This window comes from Chiloscyllium plagiosum, unplaced genomic scaffold (assembly GCF_037043375.1).
Source record: "Chiloscyllium plagiosum isolate Xiang-an unplaced genomic scaffold, Cpla_swu_hap1 HiC_scaffold_10, whole genome shotgun sequence".
Classification (NCBI taxonomy): Eukaryota; Metazoa; Chordata; class Chondrichthyes; order Orectolobiformes; family Hemiscylliidae; genus Chiloscyllium; species Chiloscyllium plagiosum.
The window spans coordinates 43,540,701-43,558,855 of NW_028270148.1; the positions used below are offsets into that span (position 1 = coordinate 43,540,701).

An 18,155-nucleotide genomic window follows, 5' to 3' on the forward strand; every position below is an offset into this window, starting at 1 on the left:
TAGTTGCTCAAGTATTGTAGTACACATTCAATTATTCCCTTATACCCATAAATGTGTAGTATTCTTCTGACCTTCTCAAAAGAGATGGGTACAGGCACTGTCACCCCTGTAGGACAAAATTTCAAGTGTTGAATAGCAAGCATTCATAAAGTTCAAAGTTTGTGCGAAGATTTGTAGCTCGGGTGCTCGTTGTTGTGGTTCTGTTCGCCGAGCTGGAAGATTTTGTTGCAAACGTTTCGTCCCCTGGCTAGGCGACATCATCAGTGCTTGGGAGCCTCCTGCGAAGCGCTTCTTTGATGTTTCCTCCGGTGTTTATAGTGGTCTGTCCCTGCCGCTTCCGGTTGTCAGTTTCAGCTGTCCGCTGTAGTGGTTGGTATATTGGGTCCAGGTTGATGTGTTTGTTGATGGAGTTTGTGGATGAATGCCATGCCTCTAGGAATTCCCTGGCTGTTCTGTCTGGCTTGCCCTATGATAGTAGTGTTGTCCCAGTCGAATTCATGTTGCTTGTTGTCTGCGTGTGTGGCTACTAAGGATAGCTGGTCGTGTCGTTTCGTGGCTGGTTGATGTTCATGTATGCGGATTGTTAGCTGTCTTCCTGTTTGTCCTATATAGTGTTTAGTGCAGTCCTTGCATGGTATTTTGTACACTACATTCGTCTTGCTCATGTTGGGTATCGGGTCCTTCATTCTGGTGAGTTGTTGTCTGAGCGTGGCTGTTGGTTTGTGTGCCGTTATGAGTCCTAGGGGTCGCAGTAGTCTGGCAGTCAGTTCCGAGATGCTCCTGATGTATGGTAGTGTGGCTAGTCCTTTTGGTTGTGTTATGTCCTCGTTCCATGGTCTTTCTCTTAGGCATCTCTTAGGACTAGCCACACTACCATACATCAGGAGCATCTCGGAACTGACTGCCAGACTACTGTGACCCCTAGGACTCATAACGGCACACAAACCAACAGCCACGCTCAGACAACAACTCACCAGAACGAAGGACCCGATACCCAACATGAGCAAGACGAATGTAGTGTACAAAATACCATGCAAGGACTGCACTAAACACCATATCGGACAAACAGGAAGACAGCTAACAATCCGCATACATGAACATCAACTAGCCACGAAACGACACAACCAGCTATCCTTAGTAGCCACACACGCAGACAACAAGCAACATGAATTCGACTGGGACAACACTACTATCATAGGGCAAGCCAGACAGAGAACAGCCAGGGAATTCCTAGAGGCATGGCATTCATCCACAAACTCCATCAACAAACACATCGACCTGGACCCAATATACCAACCACTACAGCGGACAGCTGAAACTGACAACCGGAAGCGGCAAGGACAGACCACTATAAACACCGGAGGAAACATCAAAGAAGCGCTTCGCAGGAGGCTCCCAAGCACTGATGATGTCGCCTAGCCAGGGGACGAAACGTTTGCAACAAAATCTTCCAGCTCGGCGAACAGAACCACAACATTCATAAAGTTCATGTGTCTCATCTTTATTTATGGTATGCACTATTGGAAAACTGTCAGAATTGATCTTTCTGGGGTTACTAATATTGTTGGCGCAACTTGTATCTGTACTAATGTGGAACCTTTCTAGCCCTCCACAACTAAGTGTTTTGCCATGTGGTTTATCTTTGGATGGGGTGAAAGTTGAAGACAGTGCAGTAAAAACCTATTTTACTTCTGATTATATGCAAGGAAGTATGATAATGAGCTGTAAGCAGTGTGGTAAACAGAAGACCACTTTATCTTTGTCTTGTAAGTCCAAGCAATATCTTCACAGATCCTGTGTTCCTGCCAAATTCTCACCATCGAAAATACTCAGATCAGAGACATGACTACTTCATTTAGAACCATCATAAACATTTGCTCATTCAAAAAAAAGATAACTTCAATTTTATTTATAAAAACTTGTTTGTAATAGCCAGGGGTACCCATATCAATAAAGACTGATGCAAGGAAATGTTACTATCTGAAAAATGTGTTGCTAGAAAAGCGCAGCAGGTCAGGCAGCATGTAAGGAGCAGGAGAATCGACGTTTCGGGCATAAGCCTTCTTCAGGAATCTGAAGCTTATGCCCGCAACATCGATTCTTCTGCTCCTTGGATGCTGCCTGACCTGCTGTGCTTTTCCAGCAACACATTTTTCAGCTCTGATCTCCAGCATCTGCAGTCCTCACTTTCTCCAATGTTACTATCTGGCTCCCTTTCACAACTTAAAACAGTGCAATTCTTCACAGATCTGTGAAGAAACAAGTTATTTATTCCTTTAAAAAAAAAGGAATTTACACCATCTCTTCAATAAATGTCAGATAATATACTTATTCCAACCAAATACACACAAAGCAAGAATAAACCACAAAACTGTCCTATTTACTTTATCCTTCCAAATAAGACAATTTATGGTAGATTCCACAATCACCAGTAACCTGCTTGCACAATACATACGTACTGAAGTGAAGGAGTGCTACTTGGTTCACATAGCTGCTGATTGCTCCAATATGGACTTCTCAATCTTCAAATGTTGATGCTTTACTTTAAAAAGTCCGAGCCCCAGAGGAAAGGCATTTCGTCAATTAACTGAATAAAATAGATTATCCAAACAAAATAATGCCTGCCTGTCTGTCTTGTTTGGATCGAGGTTCCCCTCTAAACAAAGTCAACTTAATGTAAAAAAACTAAATATAGCCCCTACAACAATGAATCTGCTTAGTAAACACGTCTAATTTAAAAAACGTTCTAAACGTACCTGTAACTTTTCAGTCTTTTATCCAAAAGTTGTTTACCAATTGAAAAAGACCAGCTTTCTTTGCCTTCAGCAGACTTCACCCAGTTGATGACAACTGCGGACAGAGGGTGGTGATATGAAACCTCCACCCATTTCGCAAAGACCCCACCCAACCTGTTAAAGGCCATATTAAAAAAAGTGATATGGCCATTCCACACAGTCAAGTGTTTTCTCTGCATCTAAGGAAATCACCAACCCCTGAATCTATCATTACGGACAAACTTGGACCTAATATTGGGGACCTACGACCCCTTAAAGCCTGTCTAGTCCTCTTCAACAATATGGGGCAACACCTTTTCCAATCTTAGTGCCAGGATCTTGGTCAGAATCTTGACATGTGAATTGAGTAGAGATGGACCTGTATGAGGCACAATCCTTAGGAACCTTCCCCTTCTTAAGAATTAAACTATTAGTTTCTCTCAAAAATGGTGGTAGGCATTAATGCATATAAGGAGTGACTGTACATCTCCAAAATTGGCCCTGACGGAATCCCTATAAACCACACCCAGGAGACCTTTAGGGCCAGGTGCTTTCCCACTCTGAAGTTGCTTAGTTGCCTCCTATATTTCACGAAGTGGGGATGGCAAAAAAAAAAACCCAGTATGCCTTGGCTGTTAGGCAGAACTGTCCACAGCAGTTTTACAGAATCACCACCATCTTGCTGAGTCCCCAGTGAATTATTTAATTATCCACCACCATTCACAACTGGATGTGGCAGGATTGCAGAGCTTAGATCTGATCTTTCGATTGTGGGATCGCTTCGGTTTGTCCATCAGTTGCTGCTTATGCTGTTTGGCATACATGTAGTCCTGTTTGATGGCTTCACCAGGTTGACACCTCATCTTCAGGTATGCCCAGTGCTGCTCTTGGCATGTATTGCTGCACATTCAAAGGGACCAGGATTGATTGCCTGGTTTGATGATCATGGTTGAGTTGAGAATATGCCAGGTCATGCAGTTACAGATTGTTCTGCTGCTGTTGATGGCCCTCAATGCCTTATGGATGCCCAGTCTTGAGCTGCTAGATCTTTTCATAGTCTGTCCCATTTAGTGCAGTAATAGTGCCACACAACACAATGGACATTATTCTCAATGTGAAGCAGGACTTAGTGTCCACAAGGACTGTGTGATGGTCACTTACTGATCCTGTCATGGACAAGTGCATCTGCCGCTGGCAGATTGAGAAGGATGATGTCAAGTACATTGTTCCTCGCCACCTGCCACAGACCCAGTCTAGGAACGGTGTCCTTTCGGACCTGACCTGCTCACAGTAGTACTGCTGCTGAGCCACCATTAGTAGACATTGAAATCCCCCACCCGGGGGCATTTTGTGCCTTTGCTATCCTCAGTGCTTCCTCTAAAGTGTTGTTCAACATTGAGAAATACCGATTCATCAGCTGATACAGGACAGTACATGGTAATCAGCAAGAGGTTTTGTTGCCCATGAGACCTCATGGGGTCTGAAGTTAATGTTGAGGAAGCCCAAAGCAACTCCCTCCCAACTGAACACCACTGCTGTCACTTCTACTGGGTCTGTCCTACTGGAGAGACAGGACAGTTGGTAAGATATGATTCCATGAGTGGAACTGTCAGCCTGCTACTTAGCTAGTCTGAGAGACAGTTCTCCCAATTTTGGCACTAACACCCAAAAGAAGAGAGATGGGCTTTGCAAGGTCAACAGGGCTGTTTCTGCTGTAGTCTTTTCAGGTGCCTAGGTCAGTGCTAGGTTATGCATCCAGTTTCACCTCAGACTTTATAGCAGTTGGTACAACTGAATGGCTTGCTAGGCCATTTTAGAGGGCAATTGAGAGTCCACCACATTGCTGATTCAAATTACATATAGGCCTGACCAGGTGAGGATGGTAGATTTCCTTCCCTGAAGGCTATTAGTGAACCGTTGCATTTTTCCAACAAACAATAGTTTCATGGTGATCAGTAGATTCTTAATTTCAGATTTTTAAATAGAATTCAAATTCCACCATCTGCTGTGGCAGGATTTGAACTCAGGTCCCCAGAAGTTCGGAGTTTCTGGATTAAAAATAATACAGCCAATGCCTAACCTATGTACTATTGAATTTGCAGATATAGTAAGTGACATTTTTTTTTTAAATGATAGTTGCCTGCCCACAGGATAAACAATGTTCAAATTCTCTTGATTTATGCAATATTGTAGGTGCAACATAATTTCAACTGAGACAGGCCTTGACCAAAAGCGACTGTGCTCAAAAGACTCTGGAATAAACATGCTGCAGAATCCAGACAGGCTGCAGCTATAGAAAAAAAAAGTGCAACTGACCCAGCTGCTGCTGACAATACAATGTACATTTGAATTAGAATTGAATAGAATTAAATCAGAAGCATCAAGTTGTTTATGAGACACAGGGGGCACCTCACACCCTGATTTGGAAAGGGCTGTCTGACCTACATGCACACATCTCCAGGAATGGAAGCTCAAGGACGACTCTGCCATCAACATGTCAACGTCTGGTTGGGTCTGATCGATCAGTCTGATGAGCCCCGAGTAATTTATTGGAAGATCCTCCCAAAAAGGGCACAAAGACACCTAAGTGTAAGAATCGCTGCAACACCATCCTCAGCAGTAACTCAAGACCAACCACAGAAGACCAGATGATCATCGCCACTTGGATCAAGGCCAAGATCTAGTGTGATGGAAATGATCAGAGTTACGTTAAAGCACAAGATAATGGATTAAGATTTATAGTGTAAATTGTTAGTTTTTAGAGTATTTTATTATATTGTTAAATAATTAACTAGATTTTAGTCAACTTGCAGTTTCTTTGCTGGGTATAAGAGTGTTAGTGTGGCAGGCACAACATGCATTAAAGATTGAGAAGATTTGTAGCTCAGGGTTTGGATGTAGGTTTGCTTGCTGAGCTGGAAGGTTCATTTCCAGACATTTCATTACCTTACTAGGTAACATCTTCAGTCGGCCTCAGGCAAAGCAATGTTGAAAATTCCAGCTTTCTATTTATATGTTTGGGTTGGTGATGTCATTTCCTGTGAAATCAGTTCTGGTTCCTTTTCTCAGGGGGTAGTAGATGAGTTTTGATGAAGCATAGCATTCCAACCAGAACTCAATTCTCATGATCATCTGTTTGGTTTGTTCTAGGATGGCTTTGTTGTCCCAGTCAAAGTGATGTCCTTCCTCATCTATATGTAAGGATATTAGAGAGAGTGGGTCATGTCATTTTGTAGCTAGTTGATGTTAGTGTATCCTGGTGGCTAGTTTTCTGCCTGTTTGTTCAATGTAGTGTTACAGTTCTTGCAAGGTATTTTGTAAGGATATTAGCTTTGCTGGTCTGTATAGGGTCTTTCAAGTTCATTAGCTGCTGTTTTAGTGTGCTGGTGGGCTACCATGATGCCAATGGGTCATAGTAGTCTGGCAGTCATTTCAGAGATGTCTTTGATGTAGGGAGAGTGGCTAAGGTTTCTGCTCATGTTTTGGCTGCTTGTTTGAGTTTGTTGCTCAGAGTCAGCCGATTGTGTTCATTGGGTACCTGTTCTTTTTGAATACACTGTATAGACGATTTTCCTCTGCTCTGCATAGTTCTGTGCTGCAGTGTGTGGTGGCTCATTGAAATGAGCTAATACAGCTTAATTTGTGGATTTTGGGATGATTGCTGCTGTACTTCTATGTGGTCCATGTGTTGTTTTCCTGTAGACACTGATTTGGAGCTCCCATTGGCTGTTCACTCTACTGCAACATAGAGGAATGGTAGTTTGTTCTACTTTTCCTGCTCTTTAGTGAATTTTATGCCAGTAAGGGTATTATTGATGGTCTTAAAGGTTTCCTCTAATTTGTTTCATTTCATGATGAAAAAAAAGAGTGTCATCCACATAGCAGACCCAAAGTTTGGGTTGGATCATTGGCAGAGCTGTTTGTTAGAGTCCCTGCATTACTGCCTCTGCTACGAACCCTGATAGAGATCCCATGGGTGTTCTGTTGAGATGGCTGTAGGTTTTGTTGTTGAAGGTGAAGTAGGTGCACTTGCTTGATGATACAGTCCTTGCTTTGGTTCTACAGTGTTTCCTTGGCCAGGTTGTTGATAACCAAATTTCTGAAAGTGAACCTTCCAGCTCAGCAAGCAAACTTACATCCAGAATTACAATTAGTTTCTAACTGGCTGTCAGATCTTTGTAGGTGTTACTTGCAAATTCTTTCAACAGAAAAGAATGGCATAATGTAACTAATATTTTGTTAACCCAAAGAAAAATCATTGTAAATATTAATGATTTAATTAACTGCAGTCTTTAAACCTGCAAAAGTAAATTGGACTGTCAGGATTCACAGTATACAATACAGCATAGAAGAGAGGCATATCTGAAGTCCTTAAAATAGAAAGATTACAAATGGGTGAGCGAGTTAAGAATGGTTAGTTTGAAGAGTGGCTTTCACAATAGCAAACTACCATTAATAATGACAGGTAGATGGCCAAAGTAATGGACTACAGTTGGAAGTGGAGCTCAAAAGCCACAATACCAAACTTTCTCCCCACTCAACAGAAGAGCCGTGAGCACTGTAGAAGTGCACGGAAATTATTCTAAAGGTTTACAGAACAAGTAAATTGACTTTAAAAGTGAAACTTTACAGAGCTCCTTCTGCACACGTCCTCCATTAACACGGGAGAAACTATCGTCAGGGTCGACCAAAGGAAATAACCAAATTCAGGGTCATACACAGTAATCTTGAATATCCAGCTTTAGGTTATTGACAACAATCTGTTTATATTTTAGAGTTGAAAAGATAGTTTCATATACACATCAGACTGCAGATTATACCAGGAATTCGTGATAAACTGTGGAATACAGTGGCAGCAAGGAGTCAGGATGAAGTCAACCTGGAGTGAGGGAAAAAAAGAGGGAGAACATACCTCATAACTACTGTCGTGATAAAAGGCAACTGAATGGAATAAAACGAGTTTGTTAAAGCACGGAAACCCCATTCCCCTCTCTCTACCTAAAGGCACGAGCGAAAAGGAATACTCTTTCAAATGGGTAATGTTCCACATTTCTAACGGATAACAACAAGACCTAATCAGTACTCTTCCACACTGAAAAGAGTGAAAGGTTTGTCTCCTTCAAGACCGAGGGGGAAGGTCAGTCAGGGAGATCCCGGCTCCCGATTGAGTTCGGGTTTCGGTCGTGGCTGTCGCCCCCCCACACCGCTCAGACAGCGACATAAAGGAAGGAACCCTCTGACACATACTTGCCTCCATTGTGTGGGAGAGATTAAAGGCAAACAGTGCGCTCTATATTTTTTATTAAAGTTCCCTCTCAGTCAAACCACACGCAGCTTAAAAATGGATTTTAGTTTCCCAAAAAAACCCCAGTGACGCAAACTGAAAGCAAAATAGCAAACTGCGCCGTCGTTCAAACAAACCTGAACACAGAACTCCTCTCTCGTTGGCATTTTAGTCACGATTCATTGCCGCCCTCCCCTTCAGCTGAAGCATTTATTGCACGGTGCCTGTGTCCGTCAAACCGCCCTGTAACTCGATTGGGCAGGGTTAGGTTTCAGGGAGGACGGCTGAGCCAATAGTGAGAGTCCGTGTTGGGATGTGGAACCGGGCTGGGCTTGGGAAAATGTCCAATCAGCTAGCAGCAGGCGCATGTGGGTTGAGCCAGTCAGCATCGCGTGCTGCGGGTGGAAATGGGAAAAAGAAAGAGACAACACCTGGGGAGTAATTTGACCAAGAAACAGAAAAATCATCTGCGGGAATTCGGGGAGCAACACCCCTTTCATGATGAGTGAGTCTACCTGCTTTAAAATCACATTGTTGACTTCCGCTTTCACTCTTGCACCGATGTTTCAGTCTCCTGTCTTCCTGAAGTGTGATGTTGGAATAATGTGAACTTATCGAAGGAAAGATATACAGTACTGACATTGGAGATAGTGCAGAGAAGGTTCATGAGCCTAATCCTGAATATGGAGGAGCTCTCTTATGAGTGGTTGTGTGGGTTTGGCCTGTACTCATCAGAGTTTGAAAGAATGAGAGGTAACCTTATTGATTCTTAGGGGACTTGACAGGGTGGGTATGGGCGAGTCTAGGACCGGAGGGTACAGTCTCAATGTGGGATCACATATCTAAGAACATGAGTTCAACACAAAAAAAGCGTAGGATCAAACAATTCAGCCCCTCAAGCCTGTTCCATTATTTAAATCATGGTTGATCTCAACTCGGCCTCAACTGCATTTTCCTGCCTGTTCCCCATAACTCTTTACCTGTTACTAATTCAGAAGCTGTACTATCACGTCCTTTACATTTATTCAGTGTCTTGGTGTCCATTAATTCCACGGATTCTTGATCCTTTGGGAGAAGTAATTCCCTCTTCATCTGTTTTAAATCTGTTGGCAAGAGGCTTTTGCCTTTCGGAGGCTAGTGAATCTTCATAATTCTTTACCACAGAAGGATGTAAGAGTAAAATCACTACTGTTTCAGAGAGCCATGAAACCTGAGGGTCACCACGCCTCAGGCAAGGTTGAGAAAGTGGGACCTTCATAGTAACCTCAGCTGGTGTGAGAATTGAACCTGCGCTGTTGAGCCAAAGAGACATATAGCACAGAAACAGATCCTTAGGTCAAACTTGTCTATGCCAACCAGATATCTCAACCTAATCTAGTTCTGTTTGCCAGCACGTGGCCCATATCCCTCTAAACCCTTCCTCTTCATGTACCCACCCAGATGCCTTTTAAATGTTGTAATTGTACCAGCCTCCACCACTTCCTCTGGCAGCTCATTCCATACACATATCACGCTTTGCATGAAAAAGGTGTCCCTTCGATCCCTTTTTAAAGTTTGCCCCTATCACCCTAAACCTATGCACTCTAGTTCTGGACTCCCCCACCCCAGGGAAAGGACTTTGTCTATTTTCCCCATCAAGTCACATTTTTTCACGAACCAGCTGTGATGTTAAGTATGTTCAAGGCTGAGATGGATTTCTAATTGGTGGAGGAATTGAGGATTGGATAGGGAAATTGCAGAAAAGTGGAGTTGAGGGTTATCAACTTCGTCATAGTCTCATTGGATGGTGAAGCAGACTTGATGGCCCGAATTGTCTGCTTCTGCTCTGATATCATATGGTGTTATTGTTTGTTCTGAAATTCTTTGTCCCTTGCATAACTATCAATACCTGTAGTCTCCTTGCATCCGCTTCACATCTTACTTTTATATCTATCATTGTGTCACCAACAAATTTGGCAACCTTGTCTTCCATTCCTTCAAATAGGTCAAATTGTGAAGCAATGAAAATTGTAAGCAATTGAAGTTCCAGTACTCATTCCTGTGACACACTATTACATCTCATCAACCTGAATAAGATCAATCAATGCCTACTGTCTGCTTCTAATCCACTAATCTGTCCATGCCAATATACTACACGATATACCATGAGCTTTTATTTTCAACAATGACACATGATTTGACAACTTCTGAAATGTGTTCTAAAAATCAAAATGCGTAAATCTGGATGAGCTGTGCTGGAAGGTTCATTTTCAGACGTTTCGTCACCATACTAGGTAACATCTTCCGTGAGCCTCTGGACGAGGCAATGCTGTTGTTTCCTGCTTTCTATTTATATGTTTGAGTTTCCTTGGTTTGGTGATGTAATTTCCTATGGTGATGTGTTCCCCCCCACCCAAAAGAGGGTGGTAAATGGGGTCCAAGTCAATGTGTTTGTTGATAGAGTGCCGGTCGGAATGCCATGCTTCTAGGAATTCTCGTACTTGTCTCTGTTTGACCTGTCGTAGGATGAGTTTGTGGGCTACCATGATGCTAAGGGGTCTGAGTAGTCTTCAGTCATTTCCAAGATGTCTTTGATGTGGGGGAGAGTGGCTAGGGTTTCTGGACCTGTTTTGTCAGCTTGTTTGGGTTTGTTGCTGAAAAATCGGGAACTTCAAGCTAGCGTCTACAGGAAAACAACACATAGAGTCATAGAGATGTACAGCATGGAAACAGACCCTTCGGTCCAATCCGTCCATGCCGACCAGATATCCCAACCCAATCTAGTCCCACATGCCAGCACCTGGCCCAGATCCCTCCTTACCCTTCCTATTCATATACCCATCCAAATGCCTCTTAAATGCTGCAATTGTACCAGCATCCACCACATCCTCTGGCAGCTCATTCCATACACGTACCACCCTCTGCGTGAAAAAGTTGCCCCTTAAGTCTCTTTTATATCTTTCCCCTCTCACCCTAAACCTATGCCCTCTAGTTCTGGACTCCCTGACCCCAGGGAAAAGACTTTGTCTATTTATCCTATCCATGCCCCTCATAATTTTGAAAACCTCTATAAAGTCACCCCTCAGCCTCTGATGCTCCAGGGAAAACAGCCCCAGCCTGTTCAGCCTCTCCCTGTAGCTCAGATCCGGACCAAATATTGAAGTACAGAAGCAATCATTGCAACATCCACAAATGAAGCTGCATCAGAACATTATTTCAACGAGCCAACTCACACTAGCACAGAGGCACTACGCAGAGCGGAGGAAAATCGCCTATACAGTGTATCCAAAAAGAACGGATACCCAATGAATATCATCGGCCAATTTCTCAGCAACAAACCCAAACAAGCACCAGCAATGCTTCGTCTGGAGGCTCACTGAAGATGTTACCTTGTACGGTCTGAAAATGAACCTTGCAGCTCAGCGAGCAAACCTACATCCAGAACCTTAACCTGAGCTAAAATCTTCTCAAAATTTGCTAATGCAGTAAATCTGCCAAGATCTCCTTTATCTGCAACACACAATTCTTCTTCAAAGAACTGCAATATTTAGATTGAAAATTAATATCTTGAAATTATGAGAGTGCCCTTTTAGCATGCCTTTTAACAAAAATTCTAACATTTTCCCTATGGCAGATGTTAAACCAATTGGCCTGTAGTTTTTTGCTTGTTGACTTCTCTTGTTGACTAAAGGAGATACATTTGCAATTTTCCAACCTGCCACAATTCAAGGTTGTTTTGAAAGAAAATTTAAAATCAACATATTGCCTATCTCACTTGGGAGTTCTTTTAAGAGCCTAGCATAAAGATGTTTGTCAGTTTCCAGTTCCAACAATTTACTCAGTAGTACTTTTGAGGTGATTGTAATTTTCCTGAGTTTCTCACTCCCTTTTATTTCTTGATTTATAGTTGCTTCTAGGATGTTACTTGTATCCATTATAAGGAAAATTGCAAAATACCTATTCATTTCATCTGCCAAGTCTTTATTTTTCATTAAGCTATCTTGCAATTCTGTGTAACGTTTAGATATTGTTTTGCAGGATTTTGGAAAAAGCAGCGCCAGCTCAGATTGTTGATCTGGTGAGTTTTGAATACTATATTTGTGGATTCTTTGTAGTATCTGGAGTAACTCTGAAAGACAGAACGCTTCATGTGCAAGTTAAAATTAATTAAATATTGAACAGCTAGAAATGAACATCTCTAGAAATGTCTGGATAAAGCACACAATCTTTGATATACTGAGAGTGCAAGTTGTTTGGTGTGACTGTTTGTTAAAACAATGGTGTAAAGCACTGATATTTATTTTAATGGTTTATTACATTTAAGGCTAGAAAAAACTAAGACATTTTCACAGAAATAATTTAAGTAAACAGTACACCAAGACAAAGACAACTGGTGTCAGACCAGGTTACCACAAATGATCAGAGTGCACTCAAAGGAGGTGGAGGGTATGTGAAAGAATTCCAGAGCATGGGAACACTGATAGTTAAAGAAACAACTAGTGTCAGTAGAGTGAAGAGAGTGGGAGAATGTCCAGAAATGCCGGAAGCAGACATTATGGGGAAAAGTTTAGGATCGGAGGCACTCAGTGCTAAGAAAGTGTAAAACCATCTGGGAATTGAACACTGGAATGAAAATTGAGATGGTGAGACAATTGGAATCATTGTATGCTTGCAAAGATAGGGATGATAATAGGTAAGGAGGAGTTAGTGTGGAACAGGATCTATAGCCAATAGACTTTTTAGATGGGTAAAAGATGTATGCATTGCGGAGGAAATTGAAATAGTGGAGTTTGGAGGTGAGAATGATGTCAAGGTTTTGCCGGCAGTTGGGCTAAGGTAACTGGCCGAAAACATCTTTACGATGGAGAGTATGAGAGTCAGAAACTCACTGAATTTTTGAATAAGATGCCAAAAATGTAAATAGTTAGCTTCAGTCTAAGACAGTGGCTCATGATGTTAGTGCAGTTCTGTTTTAAAGTGTTTGAAGATCATGGTGACTGCAGATATTCTTTTTTTTGTTCATTCTCAGGGTGAGGGCATTACTGGCTAGACCATCATTTATTGAACATCCCTAATTGTCGAGAGGGCAGTTAAGAGTCAACCACATTGCTGTGGATCAAGAGTCACATGTAGTTCAGACCTGCAAGGATGGCAGTTTCCTTCCATAAAGAACATTTGTGAACTAGATGTGTCTTGTCTGACAATGGGCAATGCTTTTGTTAAAATTTAATTCAAATTCAACCATCTGCCATGGTGCAATTCAGACCAGGGTCCCAGAACATCACCTGGGTCTCTGCATTAACAGTAAAGTGATAATACCACTTAGACTATTGTTTCCCTTTACCATTCTCACAATTATTTTTATCCGAACAATTTCAGGCCGACAGCTCCGAGCAGTCTGATTCAGGGAGCGATGTAGAATCTGGTATAGAACGGATGACTGCCTACCAACATCTGTGTTCCACCTTAAAAAATGTTGCAGAGGATCTGCACTCTGATTCTGATAGTGACAGTGAAAGTGAATTTGAAGAAGTGGTGAAGGAGACGACTCAAGATGATGATGATGAGGAGGAGGAGGCGGAAGAGTATGATGATAATGAAATTAGTGACAAAAATGACCCAGAAGAAAGAGGTATTTTCGTAGTTATTTCTATTTTTTGGGGTTTTTTTCTACTAGTTGTGGAATGTGGGCTACACTGGCTGGGCCAGAATTTATTGCCCGTCCCTTAGAAAGGTAGTGGTGAGCTGCTTTCTTGGACTTCTGCAGTCATATGCTGCATATTAAATAACTGGATGGGAAAGGACAATCTTACGGAAATAGCAAATCCATTTTTTATTTATTAGATCAAGATACATTAAAAAAATTATATTCTGATATTGAAAAATCTGTCATCATCATGACTGTTTTTCAATTTTCTATCTTGGTTGTTGCTCATTGTTAACAGATGCATTCAATAAAGCTGAAACGACAAGCTCTACTACAGGGGAAGAATTTGCCAAGAATGAGGTGGCACACAGTGATGAAATTGAAAACGACAATGACCTCGAAACTGATTTCACTGATGTGAAAAATGAAGCTAAATTCTGTTTAGAAAGTAATTTAATTGGAGATGAAAGTCAAGGTGAAAGTGAAGAAGTTGCTTATGTAAACAGTTTTGAAGGTAAGAATTTCCTGATTTCCATTTATATTTGCAATACACCCCCTTGGTTGAGTTCCATAGTCTGCCACTTGAAAACTTTAATTGAGATAGTTATATTCTACAAAGTTAATGAATGTGAATTGAGTAGGTCAATAAACATAAGATGACTGCGATGCATACATTGTAGCTTAGGTATTCAATATGAATTATAGTTTTTGTTTCCATTTTCAGAAAGTCATAATTTTTCTTTAAACCAATAGAACAGTCCAGCTGCCTTTGGACTAGCTGAATTCCAGTGTAATAACCTCGGGGCTTTCCTGAAATATGGAAGTTTAGTTATTGAACATTGTTATTCTCTAAGCTTGCTTAACACAACTTTGTTTTTTCATTCAGACCCATTTAAGCAACATATGGACACAGAGCTAGAGGAAGATGATGTGAAAACTATAACAAAGGTTCATAGTACAACACAGTCCAAGGTAATTGTCAACTAATTATTTAGCCTTTGAATTTTGATGAAGTTGAATTGCTTTAGTTTTCAGAATTTCAGTTTTCTAGAGCATGATTTATCATTAGTGTTTAAGGGTCAATTGGCTAAGGACATTTGATATATTCTCATTGAGGAAAGTAGGTTAGTATAAATACTACACTTGTGCAGAGTTAATGTTAAGGAGGCCATTATGCTCCAGCTCTTGACTGGCAAAACCCATCCGTAGCTATTGGTAGTGCTCTCTTACTATTCTGTGCCCATTATTTGCTGCAAAAATATATTTAGATTGTTTTGAAGATTTGGTCAAATTCTTAGTTCTGAGCAATTGGGATTACAGACAGTATGTAAACTCTGACATCCTTTGACATTAACAGAAGCTTAATACTAGTTTTGCACAAATAAATTACTAGTGTTCACTGATCGTGTAGTTTTTTCAAAATATAAAATGCAAGTTTATTTCAGTATTTGATGGTTAAGCATTTTTTAATGTAATTTGAATTGCAGGCTTTAAGTAGGCTCTGTACAAAATTATTTAAGAATTTAAATTCTTGCTCGTAGGTGAACAGAAATTTGATTCTAAATCCTCATTTAATAATTTTATGTTTTGATAATTAAAAGGCACAGTATTTCAAAAGGCTTTTTCCAAGCCAATATCTTTTTTTTTGTCTTTTTACAAGTGGACTACCCTTGGGCAGTTAGTATGGTCCAGTCGCTTACCAAAATATTCTCTTATTAAAGAGTTGTCAGATGACAGTTCAAAAAATCTCCATCTCCATAAACCCCTGGAAACAACATGGCCTACGGTCAATGCTCAATTCCTTTCAACAGAGGATCAACTGAATCAACAAGAATTTTTCATGCCACTTCAACAAGGACTCTTCCGAATAATGAATAATTACAGAGACATATATTATCCAGAAAGGACTGCTATTGGAAATGGAGAGCAAATTCGCCGTGTCTATTGTTTACATGTGATGAATCATGTGTTGAAAGCAAATTCACAGGTGCTGAGCAATAATGCAAAGTACCAAGAACAAAAGGCAGAAATTGATGATGGCCTAAGGGATCAGGGACTTACAAGACCTAAGGTAATGATTTTCTTAATATGAGTACAAAAAGTGCTAGTAACACCACATGGGGGTCATTTTCACACAATTCTGTCAATAGATAAAACATTGGTATGTAATTTGAAACATTTCTAAAGAGAGAAATTGGTGAACCAGTTTTCATGGTATAATGTCACAGGTGACTAATAATATGAAACTGTGGCACTTACAGCAAGGCTGCCTTTCTGATCTGGAGGCCAATGACCTACATTAACTGCAATTAGTAATGGAAATGTATGTAGAAACGTTTAGCATGCTAGGAGACTGTGTTCAAAGCTCGTAATTATGAAGGAAGAATTAGTGGTAAAATGATTAAAAATATTCAGCAAAAGTGCATTTATGAAAAGAACTAAAACTCAATGATAAAGGTAACTATTGCATTAGATTAAAATTACTAGGGGAATAAGAAGTCAAAGGAAATTACTCTTAAGGTTGTACTGGAAAAATTAATTAAAATTAAAATTGATAAGTTCCTGGGACTTGATGGTATACATGCAGAATATTGAAGGAAGGGCTGTAGATGTCATTAATAATCATTTTCCAGAATGTTGTAGATACTGGAATGGCTTCTGCAGATTGGAAGCTAGCAAATGTGACCCCACCTTTTTAAGGAGGGAATAAGAGAGAAAACAGAGAACTACAGACTTGTCAGCTTACATAGATTCTAGTATTTTCCCTAGAAACTATTATAAAGGAGGGGATAAATGAACACTTGAATAATAATGATGATTGGACATAGCATGGATTTGCGAATAAGGACTCGTGGACAAACTTGAAGTATTTTGAGGAGATTCCTAGCAAAATTGAAGGGGAGACAATAGATAAAATAAACTTGAATTTTCAGAGGGTATTGGTAAGGTTGCCTACAGGGAATTGTTAGCAAGATTGAAACACGTGGGATGGAAAGTCATGTACTGATATGGATTAAGGATTTGTTAACAGACAGAAAACAAGAATGGGAATAAATGGGTTATTCTCACTTTAACAGGCTGTAGGATACCACAGGGATTATTACTCGAGTACCAGCCATTCAAAGTATATACCACTGTTTTGGATGTGGGAACCAAATTTAATATTTCCAAATTTGTGAATAAATCAAAGCTAAGGAGGATTTTGGTTTGGGAGGAAATTGTAATGTTACTTTAGGAGGTCTTGGACAGGTTTGATGAGTGGACAAGAACAGGACAGGTGGAATATAATATGGAGAAAAGGTATGGTAAGTTGAAAGGAGGAATGAAAGTGCAGAGTGTCTTGTTAAGTGGTAAGAAATTGTTAAGTGTAGATGTACAAAGAGACTGGTGTCCCTGTCAATAAATCACTGAAGGCTACATGTCGGTTGCAGAAAACTATTAGGCCAAGGAAATGTTAGCTTTCATTGTAGGGTGATTTGAGTAGCAGATAGTGAAGACTTGCTTCATTTCTGCAGAAGCCTGGTTACATTGCAGCTAGGGTAATGCGTGCAATTTTAGTCTCGTTTTCTTGGGAAGGGAAGTGCAGCAAATGTTCACCAGACTTCTTGTCAAAGGAGTGGGACTGTATTGTCAAAAGAGATTGGGCTAACTGTTTCGAAGAATGAAAGGTGATTTCATTGAAACCTAATATTAAAAGGGATAGACAGGGTAAATAAAGATAAGATGCTTTCCTAGTTAAGGAGTCTTTATGGAAGAATGCAATTTAAAATAAGGGAGTGCCACTTAGGACTGAAATAAGGAAAAATTATTTTAGTTGCATTCTGAGACTTGAGAATTTTCTACCCAAGAGGACCGTGGAAGCTCAGTTTTTGACTATGTTTAAGGTAGAGTTTGATAGATTTCTGATTACCAATGGCGTCAAGAGTTATGGAATAATGTGGGTCAAAGCACTGAAGTGTTTGGTCAGCTATGTTAATCACCACTTGAAGGACCACAAGGATGGCAGCGGCCAAGAATGTACTATGGGTGGAACTTCAATATTTTAATAACAAAACAGATAGGAGTGAACATCAAACAAGCTAAATGGACACAAACTCCTGCCTCCACATCGAGGATGTCCTCTATCATGTGTGGCACAACCACCATCTGAATAGAATAGATTATTAATAGATATAACAACTCGAGACATCCCTGAGATGCTGTAAGCCGTCAGCAGCAATTTGTTGTCCCCCTTGACCTGCATATTCCTACACTACACCACCAAGCCACAGTAGCAATGATTCACTGAAGAGTACAGGAGTAGCACTCCGTGCATCTAAAAATGAGGTGCCAACCTGGCGAAGATACAGTGCAAGACTAGTTTGCCAACCAGTGGATTAGATCTAAGCCCTGCAACATCAGAAGTGCCAGATGGGTAATCCATCTCAGCCTCCACCTGAGGTCCCCAGCATTGCAAGTACCAGTCTTCAAC

General features: G+C 40.7%; 1 protein-coding gene and 1 long non-coding RNA gene across 3 annotated transcripts in view; one reads left to right on the forward strand and one right to left on the reverse strand.

Moving 5' to 3' along the window:
• Positions 1–2,173: 2,173 nt before the first annotated feature.
• Positions 2,174–8,230, reverse strand: LOC122552792 (uncharacterized). Its single transcript, XR_015758429.1, has 3 exons — positions 8,196–8,230; positions 7,595–7,653; positions 2,174–5,454 (listed from the first exon to the last, which is right to left on the reverse strand). It is a non-coding gene; the product is annotated as an uncharacterized LOC122552792 (long non-coding RNA).
• A 215-nt stretch (positions 8,231–8,445) lies between these two features.
• utp25 (UTP25 small subunit processor component) overlaps positions 8,446–18,155 on the forward strand; it is a 31,740-nt gene continuing 22,030 nt past the window's right edge. The window contains exons 1-6 of one of the 2 annotated variants that reach the window (XM_043695730.2): positions 8,446–8,563; positions 12,076–12,115; positions 13,417–13,669; positions 13,983–14,198; positions 14,571–14,656; positions 15,345–15,755. In XM_043695730.2, the coding sequence (XP_043551665.2) occupies positions 8,466–8,563; positions 12,076–12,115; positions 13,417–13,669; positions 13,983–14,198; positions 14,571–14,656; positions 15,345–15,755 (1,104 nt within the window). In that variant the 5' untranslated portion in view covers positions 8,446–8,465. The remainder of the gene's footprint in view (positions 8,564–12,075; positions 12,116–13,416; positions 13,670–13,982; positions 14,199–14,570; positions 14,657–15,344; positions 15,756–18,155) is intronic. The other variant, XM_087991302.1, reaches the window with a different exon arrangement.